Source organism: Phyllobates terribilis, unplaced genomic scaffold (genome assembly GCF_046119375.1).
Source record: "Phyllobates terribilis strain yellow unplaced genomic scaffold, ASM4611937v1 Scaffold_13__5_contigs__length_258822181, whole genome shotgun sequence".
NCBI lineage: Eukaryota > Metazoa > Chordata > Amphibia > Anura > Dendrobatidae > Phyllobates > Phyllobates terribilis.
This window is the reverse complement of record NW_027362773.1, coordinates 160,964,629-160,981,436: the sequence shown is the minus strand read 5'-3', so window position 1 is coordinate 160,981,436 and position 16,808 is coordinate 160,964,629. Positions and strand designations below refer to the sequence as shown.

The 16,808-nt window shown below is 52.4% G+C and overlaps 1 protein-coding gene across 2 annotated transcripts in view; it reads left to right on the top strand.

Annotated features, from left to right (window-relative positions):
* The first annotated feature begins 1,416 nt into the window (after window positions 1–1,416).
* The window catches only part of ACP2 (acid phosphatase 2, lysosomal), a 99,461-nt gene continuing 84,069 nt past the window's right edge, over window positions 1,417–16,808 (top strand). For both annotated transcript variants that reach the window (XR_012252805.1, XM_073658933.1), the window contains exons 1-2: window positions 1,417–1,631; window positions 8,021–8,116. Coding sequence is in view for 1 of the 2 variants with exons in the window: in XM_073658933.1 (XP_073515034.1) it covers window positions 1,518–1,631; window positions 8,021–8,116 (210 nt within the window). In the remaining variant the exon portion in view is untranslated. The remainder of the gene's footprint in view (window positions 1,632–8,020; window positions 8,117–16,808) is intronic.

The window sequence follows — 16,808 nt, the reverse complement described above, 5'->3', positions numbered from 1 at the left end:
ATATGGAGGCTATAGTGGGGTCTCGCCCTCTGTCTTATTGCCCCAAAGGCTAGGGGGACGCAAAAACCTAAACGAGCTCTAACTCACCCTCCGGGGGCCCAATGCTACCGCTCCGGTCATCGACAGCGCTGCAGCCAATCACTAGGATCAGCTGTAGATGGCATGAGCTTTTGAGCTCAGCGATTGGCTACAGAGTGTTTGATGTCACGTCACCATTGCGGCTTGTACACAATCAGCAGCACAGCGGTGAGAGGCAGTGCCACACCCCGGGAGGGTGAATAAGAGCTCGGTTTATGGGATTTTGGATAATTTTTAAAATGGGACATCCCCTTTTAAGCTCAGATAGGCTCAGTATATAGATTCAGAGGCCGGGGGTCACACGTAGCGCTCGGTGTGTATTCAGCAAGGGGCATCTGCAGAGAGGACGTCCGACCCCCTGACGGTGACGCTGTGTGACTCGTGGTCAGACAGCAGAGGTAGTGCTCGCCTGTGCGGTGTATGAGGACAGTAAAGCTGATTGCCGGCAGTTCTGAACTTGTCCAAAGTTTCCGGTGACCTCACATCATGTCCGCCCGCCGGCACAAATATTCAGAAACAATCCCAGCAAAGTCAGGGCTGATCCCGGGCGAGAAAAGGGGGCGACTGGACCAGGGTTCTGTGAATCTATTTAGCTATATGGAATATGGCGACCGAAAAACGATTTATTCTTTTTTTTTTTTTCTCAAATGATCTTCTTGTGCAAAAGTAATAAAACATTAAAAAAAATAGTTGCTATTGGTTTGGTATCTCTGTATCCAGCAAAATATAGTTATGTGCTGTGAATTATACTCCACGATGAATGTAAGAAAAAATAATAATAAAAAAAAACAATTACAAGATTCAGAATAGGAATAAAAAAAATCCGAAAAGTGATTATATTTTAGTGCAAAAAAAGTAAAAACTAAACACTATAAATTTAACATTGTTGTCTTCGTATTGACCCACAGAATAAAGAGAAGATATCAATCTACAATATAAAAGATAACTGCAGATTTGATGTTTTTTTTTTCTATTTCTTCCCATAAAAAGTTATAAATCACTTAATAAGTTTGATGGACCACAAAATGACAACTACAACTCATCCTACAAAGAATCCTGCATTTCCTGTGGTTTGAGCCATAAATTTTGTCCTGGTAAAAGTAAAACCCCTCCTGTCCTGCAGAAAACTCCCATCACTATTTCTGTCCTTGATTCAATGGCGACATCTCACATCTCGCCACTAGAGGAAGCCTCACAACACCCAGTACAGTATCTTTCTTAATGCTGTTCCACGCTCGGCCACTAGGGGCATTAGGAGTGTTGGGCCGGGCGCTTTGCCTCGTGACGTCACATGACCTAACGTAATCACCAGGCAGCCATCTTTGTACTCCATGACTGAGACGGCGGCCATGCTTCTACTCTAGTGTTGTCGAGATACCATTCCCCACAGGAAGTGCGGCTCTGCACAGGGGGTTCCGACTCGGACATTTTGAGAGGCTATGGCTGCCGGCTGCGGGTCGGGATCCCTCCTGGGGACGTTTGTGCTGTTATCGGGGCAGATTCTGGCCGCTGTACACACCGCACAGGCCCGGCAGCTGCGTTTCGTCACTGTGGTGAGTAGCAGAGGACGGCGGCGGCGGCCATTATACAGACCCCGGAAGTGGCTCAGTCCGGGGAGGGAGGACTCAGCTGATTATTGCCATTAATTATCATTAATTATAAACAATTTCTAGAAAGTGACCGAGCGCTGACCCCACACAAAGCGCCGCCGCTGCTCATAGAAGTCTATGGAGATTGTGTCCGGGCTGCACCTGTGTGTTTGGCACTGTTCACACCTAATGAGGACAGAAAAAAACGCAAATAACCGTAGAGTGGTGGAGACACCAGACAATAGCGAGGAACACGGCGGAGGGAACGGACACAGCGGGGGAAGGGACCAGGGACGGAGGGAGCCGACACAGCAGGGGAAGGGACCAGGGACGGAGGGAGCCGACACAGCAGGGGAAGGGACCAGGGACGGAGGGAGCCGACACAGCGGGGGAAGGGACCAGGGACCGAGGGAGCCGACACAGCGGGGGAAGGGACCAGGACGGAGGGAGCCGACACAGCGGGGGAAGGGACCAGGGACGGAGGGAGCCGACACAGCGGGGGAAGGGACCAGGGACGGAGGGAGCCGACACAGCGGGGGAAGGGACCAGGGACGGAGGGAGCCGACACAGCGGGGGAAGGGACCAGGGACGGAGGGAGCCGACACAGCGGGGGAAGGGACCAGGACGGAGGGAGCCGACACAGCGGGGGAAGGGACCAGGGACGGAGGGAGCCGACACAGCGGGGGAAGGGACCAGGGACGGAGGGAGCCGACACAGCGGGGGAAGGGACCAGGGACGGAGGGAGCCGACACAGCGGGGGAAGGGACCAGGGACGGAGGGAGCCGACACAGCGGGGGAAGGGACCAGGGACGGAGGGAGCCGACACAGCGGGGGAAGGGACCTGGGACGGAGGGAGCCGACACAGCGGGGGAAGGGACCAGGACGGAGGGAGCCGACACAGCGGGGGAAGGGACCAGGGACGGAGGGAGCCGACACAGCGGGGGAAGGGACCAGGGACGGAGGAAGCCGACACAGCGGGGGAAGGGACCAGGCACGGCGGAAGCGGACATCAAGGGGGAAGGGACCAGGGACGGCGGAAGCGGACACGAAGGGGGAAGGGACCAGGGACGGCGGAAGTAGACACGAAGGGGGAAGGGACCAGGGACGGTGGAAGCGGACACGAAGGGGGAAGGGACAAGGGACGGCGGAAGCTGACACGAAGGGGGAAGGGACCAGGGATGGCGGGGGGAGCAGAGAGAGCGGGGAAAGGGACCAGGGACGGTAGAGAGAGCAGACGCAGCGGGGGAAGGGACCAGGGACAGTGGAGAGAGCGGACACAGCGGGGGAAGGGACCAGGGACAGTGGAGAGAGCGGACACAGCGGGGGAAGGGACCAGGGACAGCGGCGGTAGCGGACACAGCAGGGGAAGGGACCAGGGACAGCGGAGGGAGCCGACACAGCGGAGGAAGGGACCTGGGATGGAGAGAGCGGATGTTACGCACACGCCCGAACTGACTGGCGTGAGCGTGTTTAGTGATCCCACTGGACCATGAACCGAGGAGTGCCTGGAGGGGCGTGACTAAGTATCAACTCGGTCTGACCAAGGTCGCACGGCGGCTCAATCAGATCCTTGCTTAGGGACCAACTTCAGTCTGGTTTCAGAGATGACATGTCTGTGAGGCGGGACGGTACCTGAAGCCAGATCATTGGTACAATGGTCGAGACTGTGTGGGGACATTGCCTCCGCTTCTCTTCCTTCGGAGACTTCAGCACACAGCGAGTCAGCGACTAGCAGATCTGGTGAAGAGGAAGAAGACACTGCTGACTGTCCTGAAGATATGGGGACTGGACACCCCTTGTACCTCAGCATTCCTCGAGGAAACACCATACAGGATCTCCAGACCTGAGCGGGCACTAGATCTCTCGGCTCTGGACAAGTTGTGGGTAAACCAGACAGCACCTGGAATGTGAACTTCTTCATGTGTAATGCTCCAATCTGGAGCTTAATTTGTACAGACATATTTTGACTGTTTCGGAGTAGGGCTCGTCCTTCCGCTGACAATGCCCCAACCGGATTCTGGAGTTGTCTTATGGGAATCAGACACCGGCTCTTCTAGGCTTTAAGCCCGAAACTTCAGGTCAATCTGAGGCCTTCACTTGCCTCGGAGACAGTCATGGTCATCTGTGGAGAGGAAACACTAACGCCAAGGGCAGCCTCTCCTGCAGGCCTAATGTCTTGGGATTCTCCAACCTTTGCTGGACAAAGACAGTCAAGGTGTCCCAAACAACCGCAGTGGGACCGCAGTCCGATTTTGTGACTGAGTTCCAGCCTCTGCTTTGCCTGACGAACATGGTCAACCTTCATGGATTCTGTGCGGATAGCTGCCTCTACAGGCTGGGGAACAGGAGGTTTTTGGGAGGACAGAACCTGGCGTGACGGTTTACCTCTACGCCTTGCACGTCTGGACTGCCTCTTGAGGTTGGGAAGGGAAGTATTCTGTGGAGCATTGTCATCCTGTGTGGATTCTGGGTGGGCAGCAGTCTCATCAGGCTAGAGAGCTGGTAGGCTACCTACACGCATCACCCATCCGGATTGCTCCAGGATATTGGGAAGGGAAGCTTTAGCAGAAGCTTCAGGGTTAGGGTCATCGAAGACCATTAGAAAGGCCACCAGGAAGGCCTGCAGGTCAAAGACGATAGGATCCCATGCTTCCCATAGGGGGGTGATCCAAGTCAAGGCATCACCCGCTAAGTTGGACATCATAAATGCTACTTTAACCCGATCAGTAGGAAAATAGTGAGCATAGAATTTGAAATGCAGCATGCATTGCTCCACAAACGCACGCTTTGTTTTGGATCCCCATAGTACCGTGGTGGATCCGCAGGAACGAGTGCTGATAGCTCCATTTGGGCTGGTGCGTAAATCGCCTGGACCTCACCTTGAGAAAAAAAAAAAAATTCTTGGTGCAAGTATTTGCCAGACAAGGATTCAAATGTCTCCAAAAGCGTGGGGCTCAACGGGGACCATGGCCTGAGCAAACTGTTACGCACACGCCCGAACTGACTGGCGTGAGCGTGTTTAGTGATCCCACTGTACCATGAACTGAGGAGTGCCTGGAGGGGCGTGACTAAGTATCAACTTGGTCCGACCAAGGTCGCACGGCGGCTCAGTCGACTCCGTGAACCAGGTGCTACTCCAGGTCAGACTCCAGTCACAGCTGTTCACCCACCCCGGGGAATGCAGGAACAGGCAGGTTAGGTTGGCATACAGACAGGTGGGTACTGGCAGGCACGGCTGGTATGCAGACAGGTGGGTACTGGCAGGCACGGCTGGTATGCAGACAGGTGGGTACTGGCAGGTAGGAACGCAGGCAGGATAGGGACCAGTACAGACTGGGATACAGAAACAGAGCAGCAGGTGCAGTAGACAAGCAGAGCAGAGCGAAACCCGCAGGTGACATTAGACAAGCAGAGCAGAGCAAAACCTGCAGGTGCGGTTGACAAGCAGAGCAGAGCAAAACCCGCAGGTGTGGTAAGCAAGCAGAGCAAAACCCGCAGGGGCGTTAGACAAGCAGAGCAAAGCAAAACCCGCAGGTGCGGTAGACAAGCAGAGTAGAGCAAAACCCGCAGGTGTGGTAGACAAGCCGAGCAGAGCAAAACCCGCAGGTGCGGTAGACAAGCTGAGCAGAGCAAAACCCGCAGGTGCGGTAGACAAGCTGAGCAGAGCAAAACCCGCAGGTGCGGTAGACAAGTCGAGCAGAGCAAAACCCGCAGGTGCGATAGACAAGCAGAGCAAAACTCGCAGGTGCGGTAGACAAGCAGAGCAAAACCCGCAGGTGCGGTAGACAAGCAGAGCAGAGCAAAACCCGCAGGTGCGGTAGACAAGCAGAGCAGAGCAAATACACACAAGGTACTTACAATGAAGTAGCGAGTGGACACTAAACTCACAAACAGAAGTACAGAGACAACGAGTTGGAGTTAGGTGCAGGTTCAGACACTGCAGGAAAAGGGAAGATACGGACATAGAGACAAACAAGTAACGGGCTAGGACACTGTTCAGACTGGAACTGAACCAGGAACAAGATACAGAAGCGAGCCTGGGAACTCAGCCCCCAGGGTGGCGGAAACAGACTAGAAGTCACAGATACAGGTAACGGGCCTGGGTATACAGCCCCCAGGGTGGAGGAAACAGACAAGATACAGGACAGGACCTGGCAACTAAGTTGCACAGAACACACTGAAAGAAAGTGTTGCTCAGGCACCTCCTACTGGGTGGAGGGGGTTTAAGTATCCAGTGACTCACAACAATAGGCTGGGGACGCATTAGGAGTGCCCACACAGTAACTGTAAGAAACAGGCAGTAACCACGCCGCCGCCCTAGCAATCAGACAAGAGACATGCACACAGCAGGTACTGGAGCAAAGTGTGCAGCCTGGACTGATGGGTAAGATGGCGGTCTTGTATGGTGGGAGGTGGTAAGCCATGCCAGCACGCCACCAGGGATGTTACAGTGAACACGGCGGGGGAAGGCACCAGAGATGGAGGGAGTGGACACAGCTGGGGAAGGGACGGAGGGAGCCGACACAGCGGGGAAAAGGACCAAGAACAGAGGGAGCGGACACGGCGGGGGAAGGGACCAGGGACGGAGAGAACGGACACAGCGAGGGAAGGGACCAGGGACAGAGAGAGCGGACACAGCGAGGGAAGGGACCAGGGACAGAGAGAGCGGACACAGCGAGGGAAGGGACCAGGGACAGAGAGAGTGGACACAGCGGGGGAAGGGACCAGGGACAGAGAGAGCGGACACAGCGGGGGGAAGGGACCAGGGACGGCGGAGAGAGCGGACAGAGTGGGGGAAGGGACCAGGGACGGTGGGGGCGGACACAGTGGGGGAAGGGACCAGGGACGGTGGGGGCGGACACAGCGGGGGAAGGGACCAGGGACGGTGGGGGCGGACACAGCGGGGGAAGGGACCAGGGACGGTGGGGGCGGACACAGCGGGGGAAGGGACCAGGGACGGTGGGGGCGGACACAGCGGGGGAAGGGACCAGGGACAGTGGGGGCGGACACAGCGGGGGAAGGGACCAGGGACGGAGGGAGCCGACACAGCAGGGGATGGGACCAGGGACAGAGAGAGCGGACACAGCGAGGGAAGGGACCAGGGACAGAGAGAGTGGACACAGCGGGGAAAGGGACCAGGGACAGAGAGAGCGGACACAGCGGGGGGAAGGGACCAGGGACGGCGGAGAGAGCGGACAGAGTGGGGGAAGGGACCAGGGACGGAGAGAGTGGACACAGTGGGGGAAGGGACCAGGGACGGTGGGGGCGGACACAGCGGGGGAAGGGACCAGGGACGGAGGGAGCCGACACAGCAGGGGAAGGGACCAGGGACAGATAGAGCGGACACAGCAGGGGATGGGACCAGGGACAGAGAGAGTGGACGCAGCGGGGGAAGGGACCAGGGACAGAGAGAGTGGACACAGCGGGGGGAAGGGACCAGGGACGGCGGAGAGAGCGGACAGAGTGGGGGAAGGGACCAGGGACGGAGAGAGTGGACACAGTGGGGGAAGGGACCAGGGACGGTGGGGGCGGACACAGCGGGGGAAGGGACCAGGGACGGAGGGAGCCGACACAGCAGGGGAAGGGACCAGGGACAGATAGAGCGGACACAGCAGGGGATGGGACCAGGGACAGAGAGAGCGGACACAGCAGGGGATGGGACCAGGGACAGAGAGAGCGGACACAGCAGGGGAAGGGACCAGGGACAGAGAGAGCAGACACAGCGGGGGAAGGGACCAGGGACAGAGAGAGCAGACACAGCGGGGGAAGGGACCAGGGACAGAGAGAGCGGACACAGCGGGGGAAGGGACCAGGGACAGAGAGAGTGGACACAGCGGGGGAAGGGACCAGGGGCGGAGGGACTGGACATGACTGGGTGGAGGGACCAGAGACGTTGGGGGTGGGGTCAGAGGGACCGGACACAGCGGGGGTGGGGGAACCAGAGATGGCGGGGAGGAGGGGCCGGACACGGTGAGGTCGGGGACGCAGGGGTTTGAGCTGAGGGACCGGATACGTGGATACAGCGGGCGGGGGTATGTGATACTCGGGCGGTGGCTGTACAGTGATGACTGCTCAGCTTTCTGCAGTGGATATTGTGCCCCCCGGTGTCTCGGACTCTTCAGCCAGGTGTTGGTTCACGTTGTTCCGGTTTCTGAGTCGTATGTAGATTCACAGTTTCGGCCGTCGCTCAGCGACCCCCGATTTGCTGCCATTTCTGTTGGATTTTCACCGTTGATTTCCCTCGGAGAGTCTGCAGATCCACAGACATATCTGCCGGTGTGGACGACGCCTGACGGGACCCCTGTGCTGCGCGGCGCTGCTGATGGCGGCTCTCGCCGTGTTTTGTCTTCCAGGTGTATCGGCACGGAGACCGCTCCCCTGTGAGGGCCTATCCCACCGATGTGCATCAGGAGAGCGCCTGGCCCCAGGGGTTCGGGCAGCTGACGCAGGTAGGAGCCGCTCCTCCTGTTATTTATTTCTCCATTTAAGACACTTTCCTGATGAATCTTTACCTCATAACATTGTCCCGAATATTAATGCTAAATTGCACCCAGAGTAATATTATAACATATCTTTCTAGCGGTCGGAGCTCGGCGCTTTTCCGATACAGAGCTCCAAATCCTCTGCTTTGCCGTCACCACCAAATCATTGTGAATGCCTCCAGCCACCACCAGAGGGAGCTCCATGCACTGCTATTATTGAGCTCAGTGAGCAGCGAGCTCCCCCTGCTGGTGAGATGATATTACTGTCAGTGTATGTACAGTGTGTAGTGAGCTCCCCCTGCTGGTGAGATGATATTACTGTCAGTGTATGTACAGTGTGCAGTGAGCTCCCCCTACTGGTGAGATGATATTACTGTCAGTATATGTACAGTGTGCAGTGAGCTCCCCCTGCTGGTGAGATGATATTACTGTCAGTGTATGTACAGTGTGTAGTGAGCTCCCCCTGCTGGTGAGATGATATTACTGTCAGTATATGTACAGTGTGCAGTGAGCTCCCCCTGCTGGTGAGATTATATTACTATCAGTATATGAGCAGTGAGTGCCCCCTGCTGGTGAGATGATATTACTGTCAGTGTATGTACAGTGTGTAGTGAGCTCCCCCTGCTGGTGAGATGATATTACTGTCAGTGTATGTACAGTGTGTAGTGAGCTCCCCCTACTGGTGAGATGGTATTACTGTCAGTGTATGTACAGTGTATAGTGAGCTCCCCCTGCTGGTGAGATGATATTACTGTCAGTGTATGTACAGTGTATAGTGAGCTCCCCCTGCTGGTGAGATGATATTACTGTCAGTGTATGTACAGTGTATAGTGAGCTCCCCCTGCTGGTGAGATGATATTACTGTCAGTGTATGTACAGTGTGCAGTGAGCTCCCCCTGCTGGTGAGATGATATTACTGTCAGTATATGAGCAGTGAGTGCCCCCTGCTGGTGAGATGATATTACTGTCAGTGTATGTACAGTGTGTAGTGAGCTCCCCCTGCTGGTGAGTTGATATTACTGTCAGTGTATGTACAGTGTGCAGTGAGCTCCCCCTGCTGGTGAGATGATATTACTGTCAGTATATGAGCAGTGAGCTCCCCCTGCTGGTGAGATGGTATTACTGTCAGTGTATGTACAGTGTGTAGTGAGCTCCCTCTGCTGGTGAGTTGATATTACTGTCAGTGTATGTACAGTGTGCAGTGAGCTCCCCCTGCTGGTGAGATGGTATTACTGTCAGTGTATGTACAATGTGCAGTGAGCTCCCCCTGCTGGTGAGATGATATTACTGTCAGTGTATGTACAGTGTGTAGTGAGCTCCCCCTGCTGGTGAGATGATATTACTGTCAGTGTATGTACAGTGTGTAGAGAGCTCCCCCTGCTGGTGAGATGATATTACTGTCAGTGTATGTACGTGTGCAGTGAGCTCCCCCTGCTGGTGAGATGATATTACTGTCAGTGTATGTACAGTGTGTAGTGAGCTCCCCCTGCTGATGAGATGGTATTACTGTCAGTGTATGTACAGTGTGTAGTTAGCTCCCCCTGCTGGTGAGATGATATTACTGTCAGTGTATGTACAGTGTGTAGTGAGCTCCCCCTGCTGATGAGATGGTATTACTGTCAGTGTATGTACAGTGTGTAGTGAGCTCCCCCTGCTGGTGAGATGATATTACTGTCAGTGTATGTACAGTGTGTAGTGAGCTCCCCCTGCTGGTGAGATGGTATTACTGTCAGTGTATGTACGTGTGCAGTGAGCTCCCCCTGCTGGTGAGATGATATTACTGTCAGTGTATGTACAGTGTGCAGTAAGCTCCCCCTGCTGGTGAGATGATATTACTGTCAGTGTATGTACAGTGTGTAGTGAGCTCCCCCTGCTGGTGAGATGATATTACTGTCAGTATATGTACCGTGTGTAGTGAGCTCCCCCTGCTGGTGAGATTATATTACTGTCAGAGTATGTAGAGAGCTCCCCCTGCTGGTGAGATGATATTACTGTCAGTGTATGTACAGTGTGTAGTGAGCTCCCCCTGCTGGTGAGATGATATTACTGTCAGTGTATGTACAGTGTGCAGTGAGCTCCCCCTGCTGGTGAGATGATATTACTGTCAGTATATGAGCAGTGAGTGCCCCCTGCTGGTGAGATGATATTACTGTCAGTGTATGTACAGTGTGTAGTGAGCTCCCCCTGCTGGTGAGATGATATTACTGTCAGTGTATGTACAGTGTGTAGTGAGCTCCCCCTGCTGGTGAGATGGTATTACTGTCAGTGTATGTACAGTGTATAGTGAGCTCCCCCTGCTGGTGAGATGATATTACTGTCAGTGTATGTACAGTGTATAGTGAGCTCCCCCTGCTGGTGAGATGATATTACTGTCAGTGTATGTACAGTGTGCAGTGAGCTCCCCCTGCTGGTGAGATGATATTACTGTCAGTATATGAGCAGTGAGTGCCCCCTGCTGGTGAGATGATATTACTGTCAGTGTATGTACAGTGTGTAGTGAGCTCCCCCTGCTGGTGAGTTGATATTACTGTCAGTGTATGTACAGTGTGCAGTGAGCTCCCCCTGCTGGTGAGATGATATTACTGTCAGTATATGAGCAGTGAGTGCCCCCTGCTGGTGAGATGGTATTACTGTCAGTGTATGTACAGTGTGTAGTGAGCTCCCCCTGCTGGTGAGTTGATATTACTGTCAGTGTATGTACAGTGTGCAGTGAGCTCCCCCTGCTGGTGAGATGGTATTACTGTCAGTGTATGTACAATGTGCAGTGAGCTCCCCCTGCTGGTGAGATGATATTACTGTCAGTGTATGTACAGTGTATAGTGAGCTCCCCCTGCTGGTGAGATATTACTGTCAGTGTATGTACAATGTGCAGTGAGCTCCCCCTGCTGGTGAGATGATATTACTGTCAGTGTATGTACGTGTGCAGTGAGCTCCCCCTGCTGGTGAGATGATATTACTGTCAGTGTATGTACAGTGTATAGTGAGCTCCCCCTGCTGGTGAGATATTACTGTCAGTGTATGTACAATGTGCAGTGAGCTCCCCCTGCTGGTGAGATGATATTACTGTCAGTGTATGTACGTGTGCAGTGAGCTCCCCCTGCTGGTGAGATGATATTACTGTCAGTGTATGTACAGTGTGTAGTGAGCTCCCCCTGCTGATGAGATGGTATTACTGTCAGTGTATGTACAGTGTGTAGTGAGCTCCCCCTGCTGGTGAGATGATATTACTGTCAGTGTATGTACAGTGTGTAGTGAGCTCCCCCTGCTGGTGAGATGGTATTACTGTCAGTGTATGTACGTGTGCAGTGAGCTCCCCCTGCTGGTGAGATATTACTGTCAGTGTATGTACAGTGTGCAGTAAGCTCCCCCTGCTGGTGAGATGATATTACTGTCAGTGTATGTACAGTGTGTAGTGAGCTCCCCCTGCTGGTGAGATGATATTACTGTCAGTATATGTACCGTGTGTAGTGAGCTCCCCCTGTTGGTGAGATTATATTACTGTCAGAGTATGTAGAGAGCTCCCCCTGCTGGTGAGATGATATTACTGTCAGTATATGAGCAGTGAGTGCCCCCTGCTGGTGAGATGATATTACTGTCAGTGTATGTACAGTGTGTAGTGAGCTCCCCCTGCTGGTGAGATGATATTACGGTCAGTGTATGTACAGTGTGTAGTGAGCTCCCCCTGCTGGTGAGATGATATTACTGTCAGTGTATGTACAGTGTGCAGTGAGCTCCCCCTGCTGGTGAGATGATATTACTGTCAGTATATGAGCAGTGAGTGCCCCCTGCTGGTGAGATGATATTACTGTCAGTGTATGTACAGTGTGTAGTGAGCTCCCCCTGCTGGTGAGATGATATTACTGTCAGTGTATGTACAGTGTGTAGTGAGCTCCCCCTGCTGGTGAGATGATATTACTGTCAGTGTATGTACAGTGTGTAGTGAGCTCCCCCTGCTGGTGAGATGATATTACTGTCAGTATATGTACAGTGTATAGTGAGCTCCCCCTGCTGGTGAGATGATATTACTGTCAGTGTATGTACAGTGTGCAGTGAGCTCCCCCTGCTGGTGAGATGATATTACTGTCAGTGTATGTACAGTGTGCAGTGAGCTCCCCCTGCTGGTGAGATGATATTACTGTCAGTATATGAGCAGTGAGTGCCCCCTGCTGGTGAGATGATATTACTGTCAGTGTATGTAGTGTATAGTGAGCCCCCCCTGCTGGTGAGATATTACTGTCAGTGTATGTACAGTGTGCAGTGAGCTCCCCCTGCTGGTGAGATGGTATTACTGTCAGTGTATGTACAGTGTGTAGTGAGCTCCCCCTGCTTGTGAGATGATATTACTGTCAGTGTATGTACAGTGTGTAGAGAGCTCCCCCTGCTGGTGAGATGATATTACTGTCAGTGTATGTACGTGTGCAGTGAGCTCCCCCTGCTGGTGAGATGATATTACTGTCAGTGTATGTACAGTGTGTAGTGAGCTCCCCCTGCTGGTGAGATGATATTACTGTCAGTGTATGTACAGTGTATAGTGAGCTCCCCCTGCTGGTGAGATGATATTACTGTCAGTGTATGTACAGTGTGTAGAGAGCTCCCCCTGCTGGTGAGATGATATTACTGTCAGTGTATGTACGTGTGCAGTGAGCTCCCCCTGCTGGTGAGATGATATTACTGTCAGTGTATGTACAGTGTGTAGTGAGCTCCCCCTGCTGGTGAGATGGTATTACTGTCAGTGTATGTACAGTGTGTAGTGAGCTCCCCCTGCTGATGAGATGGTATTACTGTCAGTGTATGTACAGTGTGTAGTGAGCTCCCCCTGCTGGTGAGATGGTATTACTGTCAGTGTATGTACGTGTGCAGTGAGCTCCCCCTGCTGGTGAGATGATATTACTGTCAGTGTATGTACAGTGTGCAGTGAGCTCCCCCTGCTGGTGAGATGATATTACTGTCAGTGTATGTACAGTGTGTAGTGAGCTCCCCCTGCTGGTGAGATGATATTACTGTCAGTGTATGTACAGTGTGTAGTTAGCTCCCCCTGCTGGTGAGATGATATTACTGTCAGTGTATGTACAGTGTGTAGTGAGCTCCCCCTGCTGATGAGATGGTATTACTGTCAGTGTATGTACGTGTGCAGTGAGCTCCCCCTGCTGGTGAGATGATATTACTGTCAGTGTATGTACAGTGTGCAGTAAGCTCCCCCTGCTGGTGAGATGATATTACTGTCAGTGTATGTACAGTGTGTAGTGAGCTCCCCCTGCTGGTGAGATGATATTACTGTCAGTATATGTACCGTGTGTAGTGAGCTCCCCCTGCTGGTGAGATTATATTACTGTCAGAGTATGTAGAGAGCTCCCCCTGCTGGTGAGATGATATTACTGTCAGTGTATGTACAGTGTGTAGTGAGCTCCCCCTGCTGGTGAGATGATATTACGGTCAGTGTATGTACAGTGTGTAGTGAGCTCCCCCTGCTGGTGAGATGATATTACTGTCAGTGTATGTACAGTGTGCAGTGAGCTCCCCCTGCTGGTGAGATGATATTACTGTCAGTATATGAGCAGTGAGTGCCCCCTGCTGGTGAGATGATATTACTGTCAGTGTATGTACAGTGTGTAGTGAGCTCCCCCTGCTGGTGAGATGATATTACTGTCAGTGTATGTACAGTGTGTAGTGAGCTCCCCCTGCTGGTGAGATGGTATTACTGTCAGTGTATGTACAGTGTATAGTGAGCTCCCCCTGCTGGTGAGATGATATTACTGTCAGTGTATGTACAGTGTATAGTGAGCTCCCCCTGCTGGTGAGATGATATTACTGTCAGTGTATGTACAGTGTGCAGTGAGCTCCCCCTGCTGGTGAGATGATATTACTGTCAGTATATGAGCAGTGAGTGCCCCCTGCTGGTGAGATGATATTACTGTCAGTGTATGTACAGTGTGTAGTGAGCTCCCCCTGCTGGTGATTTGATATTACTGTCAGTGTATGTACAGTGTGCAGTGAGCTCCCCCTGCTGGTGAGATGATATTACTGTCAGTATATGAGCAGTGAGTGCCCCCTGCTGGTGAGATGGTATTACTGTCAGTGTATGTACAGTGTGCAGTGAGCTCCCCCTGCTGGTGAGATGATATTACTGTCAGTATATGAGCAGTGAGTGCCCCCTGCTGGTGAGATGATATTACTGTCAGTGTATGTACAGTGTGTAGTGAGCTCCCCCTGCTGGTGAGTTGATATTACTGTCAGTGTATGTACAGTGTGCAGTGAGCTCCCCCTGCTGGTGAGATGGTATTACTGTCAGTGTATGTACAATGTGCAGTGAGCTCCCCCTGCTGGTGAGATGATATTACTGTCAGTGTATGTACAGTGTATAGTGAGCTCCCCCTGCTGGTGAGATATTACTGTCAGTGTATGTACAATGTGCAGTGAGCTCCCCCTGCTGGTGAGATGATATTACTGTCAGTGTATGTACAGTGTGTAGTGAGCTCCCCCTGCTGGTGAGATGATATTACTGTCAGTGTATGTACAGTGTGTAGAGAGCTCCCCCTGCTGGTGAGATGATATTACTGTCAGTGTATGTACGTGTGCAGTGAGCTCCCCCTGCTGGTGAGATGATATTACTGTCAGTGTATGTACAGTGTGTAGTGAGCTCCCCCTGCTGATGAGATGGTATTACTGTCAGTGTATGTACAGTGTGTAGTGAGCTCCCCCTGCTGGTGAGATGATATTACTGTCAGTGTATGTACAGTGTGTAGTGAGCTCCCCCTGCTGGTGAGATGGTATTACTGTCAGTGTATGTACGTGTGCAGTGAGCTCCCCCTGCTGTTGAGATATTACTGTCAGTGTATGTACAGTGTGCAGTAAGCTCCCCCTGCTGGTGAGATGATATTACTGTCAGTGTATGTACAGTATGTAGTGAGCTCCCCCTGCTGGTGAGATGATATTACTGTCAGTATATGTACCGTGTGTAGTGAGCTCCCCCTGTTGGTGAGATTATATTACTGTCAGAGTATGTAGAGAGCTCCCCCTGCTGGTGAGATGATATTACTGTCAGTATATGAGCAGTGAGTGCCCCCTGCTGGTGAGATGATATTACTGTCAGTGTATGTACAGTGTGTAGTGAGCTCCCCCTGCTGGTGAGATGATATTACGGTCAGTGTATGTACAGTGTGTAGTGAGCTCCCCCTGATGGTGAGATGATATTACTGTCAGTGTATGTACAGTGTGCAGTGAGCTCCCCCTGCTGGTGAGATGATATTACTGTCAGTATATGAGCAGTGAGTGCCCCCTGCTGGTGAGATGATATTACTGTCAGTGTATGTACAGTGTGTAGTGAGCTCCCCCTGCTGGTGAGATGATATTACTGTCAGTGTATGTACAGTGTGTAGTGAGCTCCCCCTGCTGGTGAGATGATATTACTGTCAGTGTATGTACAGTGTGTAGTGAGCTCCCCCTGCTGGTGAGATGATATTACTGTCAGTATATGTACAGTGTATAGTGAGCTCCCCCTGCTGGTGAGATGATATTACTGTCAGTGTATGTACAGTGTGCAGTGAGCTCCCCCTGCTGGTGAGATGATATTACTGTCAGTGTATGTACAGTGTGCAGTGAGCTCCCCCTGCTGGTGAGATGATATTACTGTCAGTATATGAGCAGTGAGTGCCCCCTGCTGGTGAGATGATATTACTGTCAGTGTATGTAGTGTATAGTGAGCCCCCCCTGCTGGTGAGATATTACTGTCAGTGTATGTACAGTGTGCAGTGAGCTCCCCCTGCTGGTGAGATGGTATTACTGTCAGTGTATGTACAGTGTGTAGTGAGCTCCCCCTGCTTGTGAGATGATATTACTGTCAGTGTATGTACAGTGTGTAGTGAGCTCCCCCTGCTGGTGAGATGATATTACTGTCAGTGTATGTACAGTGTGCAGTGAGCTCCCCCTGCTGGTGAGATGGTATTACTGTCAGTGTATGTACAATGTGCAGTGAGCTCCCCCTGCTGGTGAGATGATATTACTGTCAGTGTATGTACAGTGTATAGTGAGCTCCCCCTGCTGGTGAGATATTACTGTCAGTGTATGTACAATGTGCAGTGAGCTCCCCCTGCTGGTGAGATGATATTACTGTCAGTGTATGTACAGTGTGTAGTGAGCTCCCCCTGCTGATGAGATGGTATTACTGTCAGTGTATGTACAGTGTGTAGTGAGCTCCCCCTGCTGGTGAGATGGTATTACTGTCAGTGTATGTACGTGTGCAGTGAGCTCCCCCTGCTGGTGAGATGATATTACTGTCAGTGTATGTACAGTGTGCAGTGAGCTCCCCCTGCTGGTGAGATGATATTACTGTCAGTGTATGTACAGTGTGTAGTGAGCTCCCCCTGCTGGTGAGATGATATTACTGTCAGTGTATGTACAGTGTGCAGTGAGCTCCCCCTGCTGGTGAGATATTACTGTCAATGTATGTACAGTGTGCAGTGAGCTCCCCCTGCTGGTGAGATGATATTACTGTCAGTGTATGTACAGTGTGCAGTGAGCTCCCCCTGCTGGTGAGATGATATTACTGTCAGTGTTTGTACAGTGTGTAGTGAGCTCCCCCTGCTGGTGAGATGATATTACTGTCAGTGTATGTACAGTGTGTAGTGAGCTCCCCCTGCTGGTGAGATGATATTACTGTCAG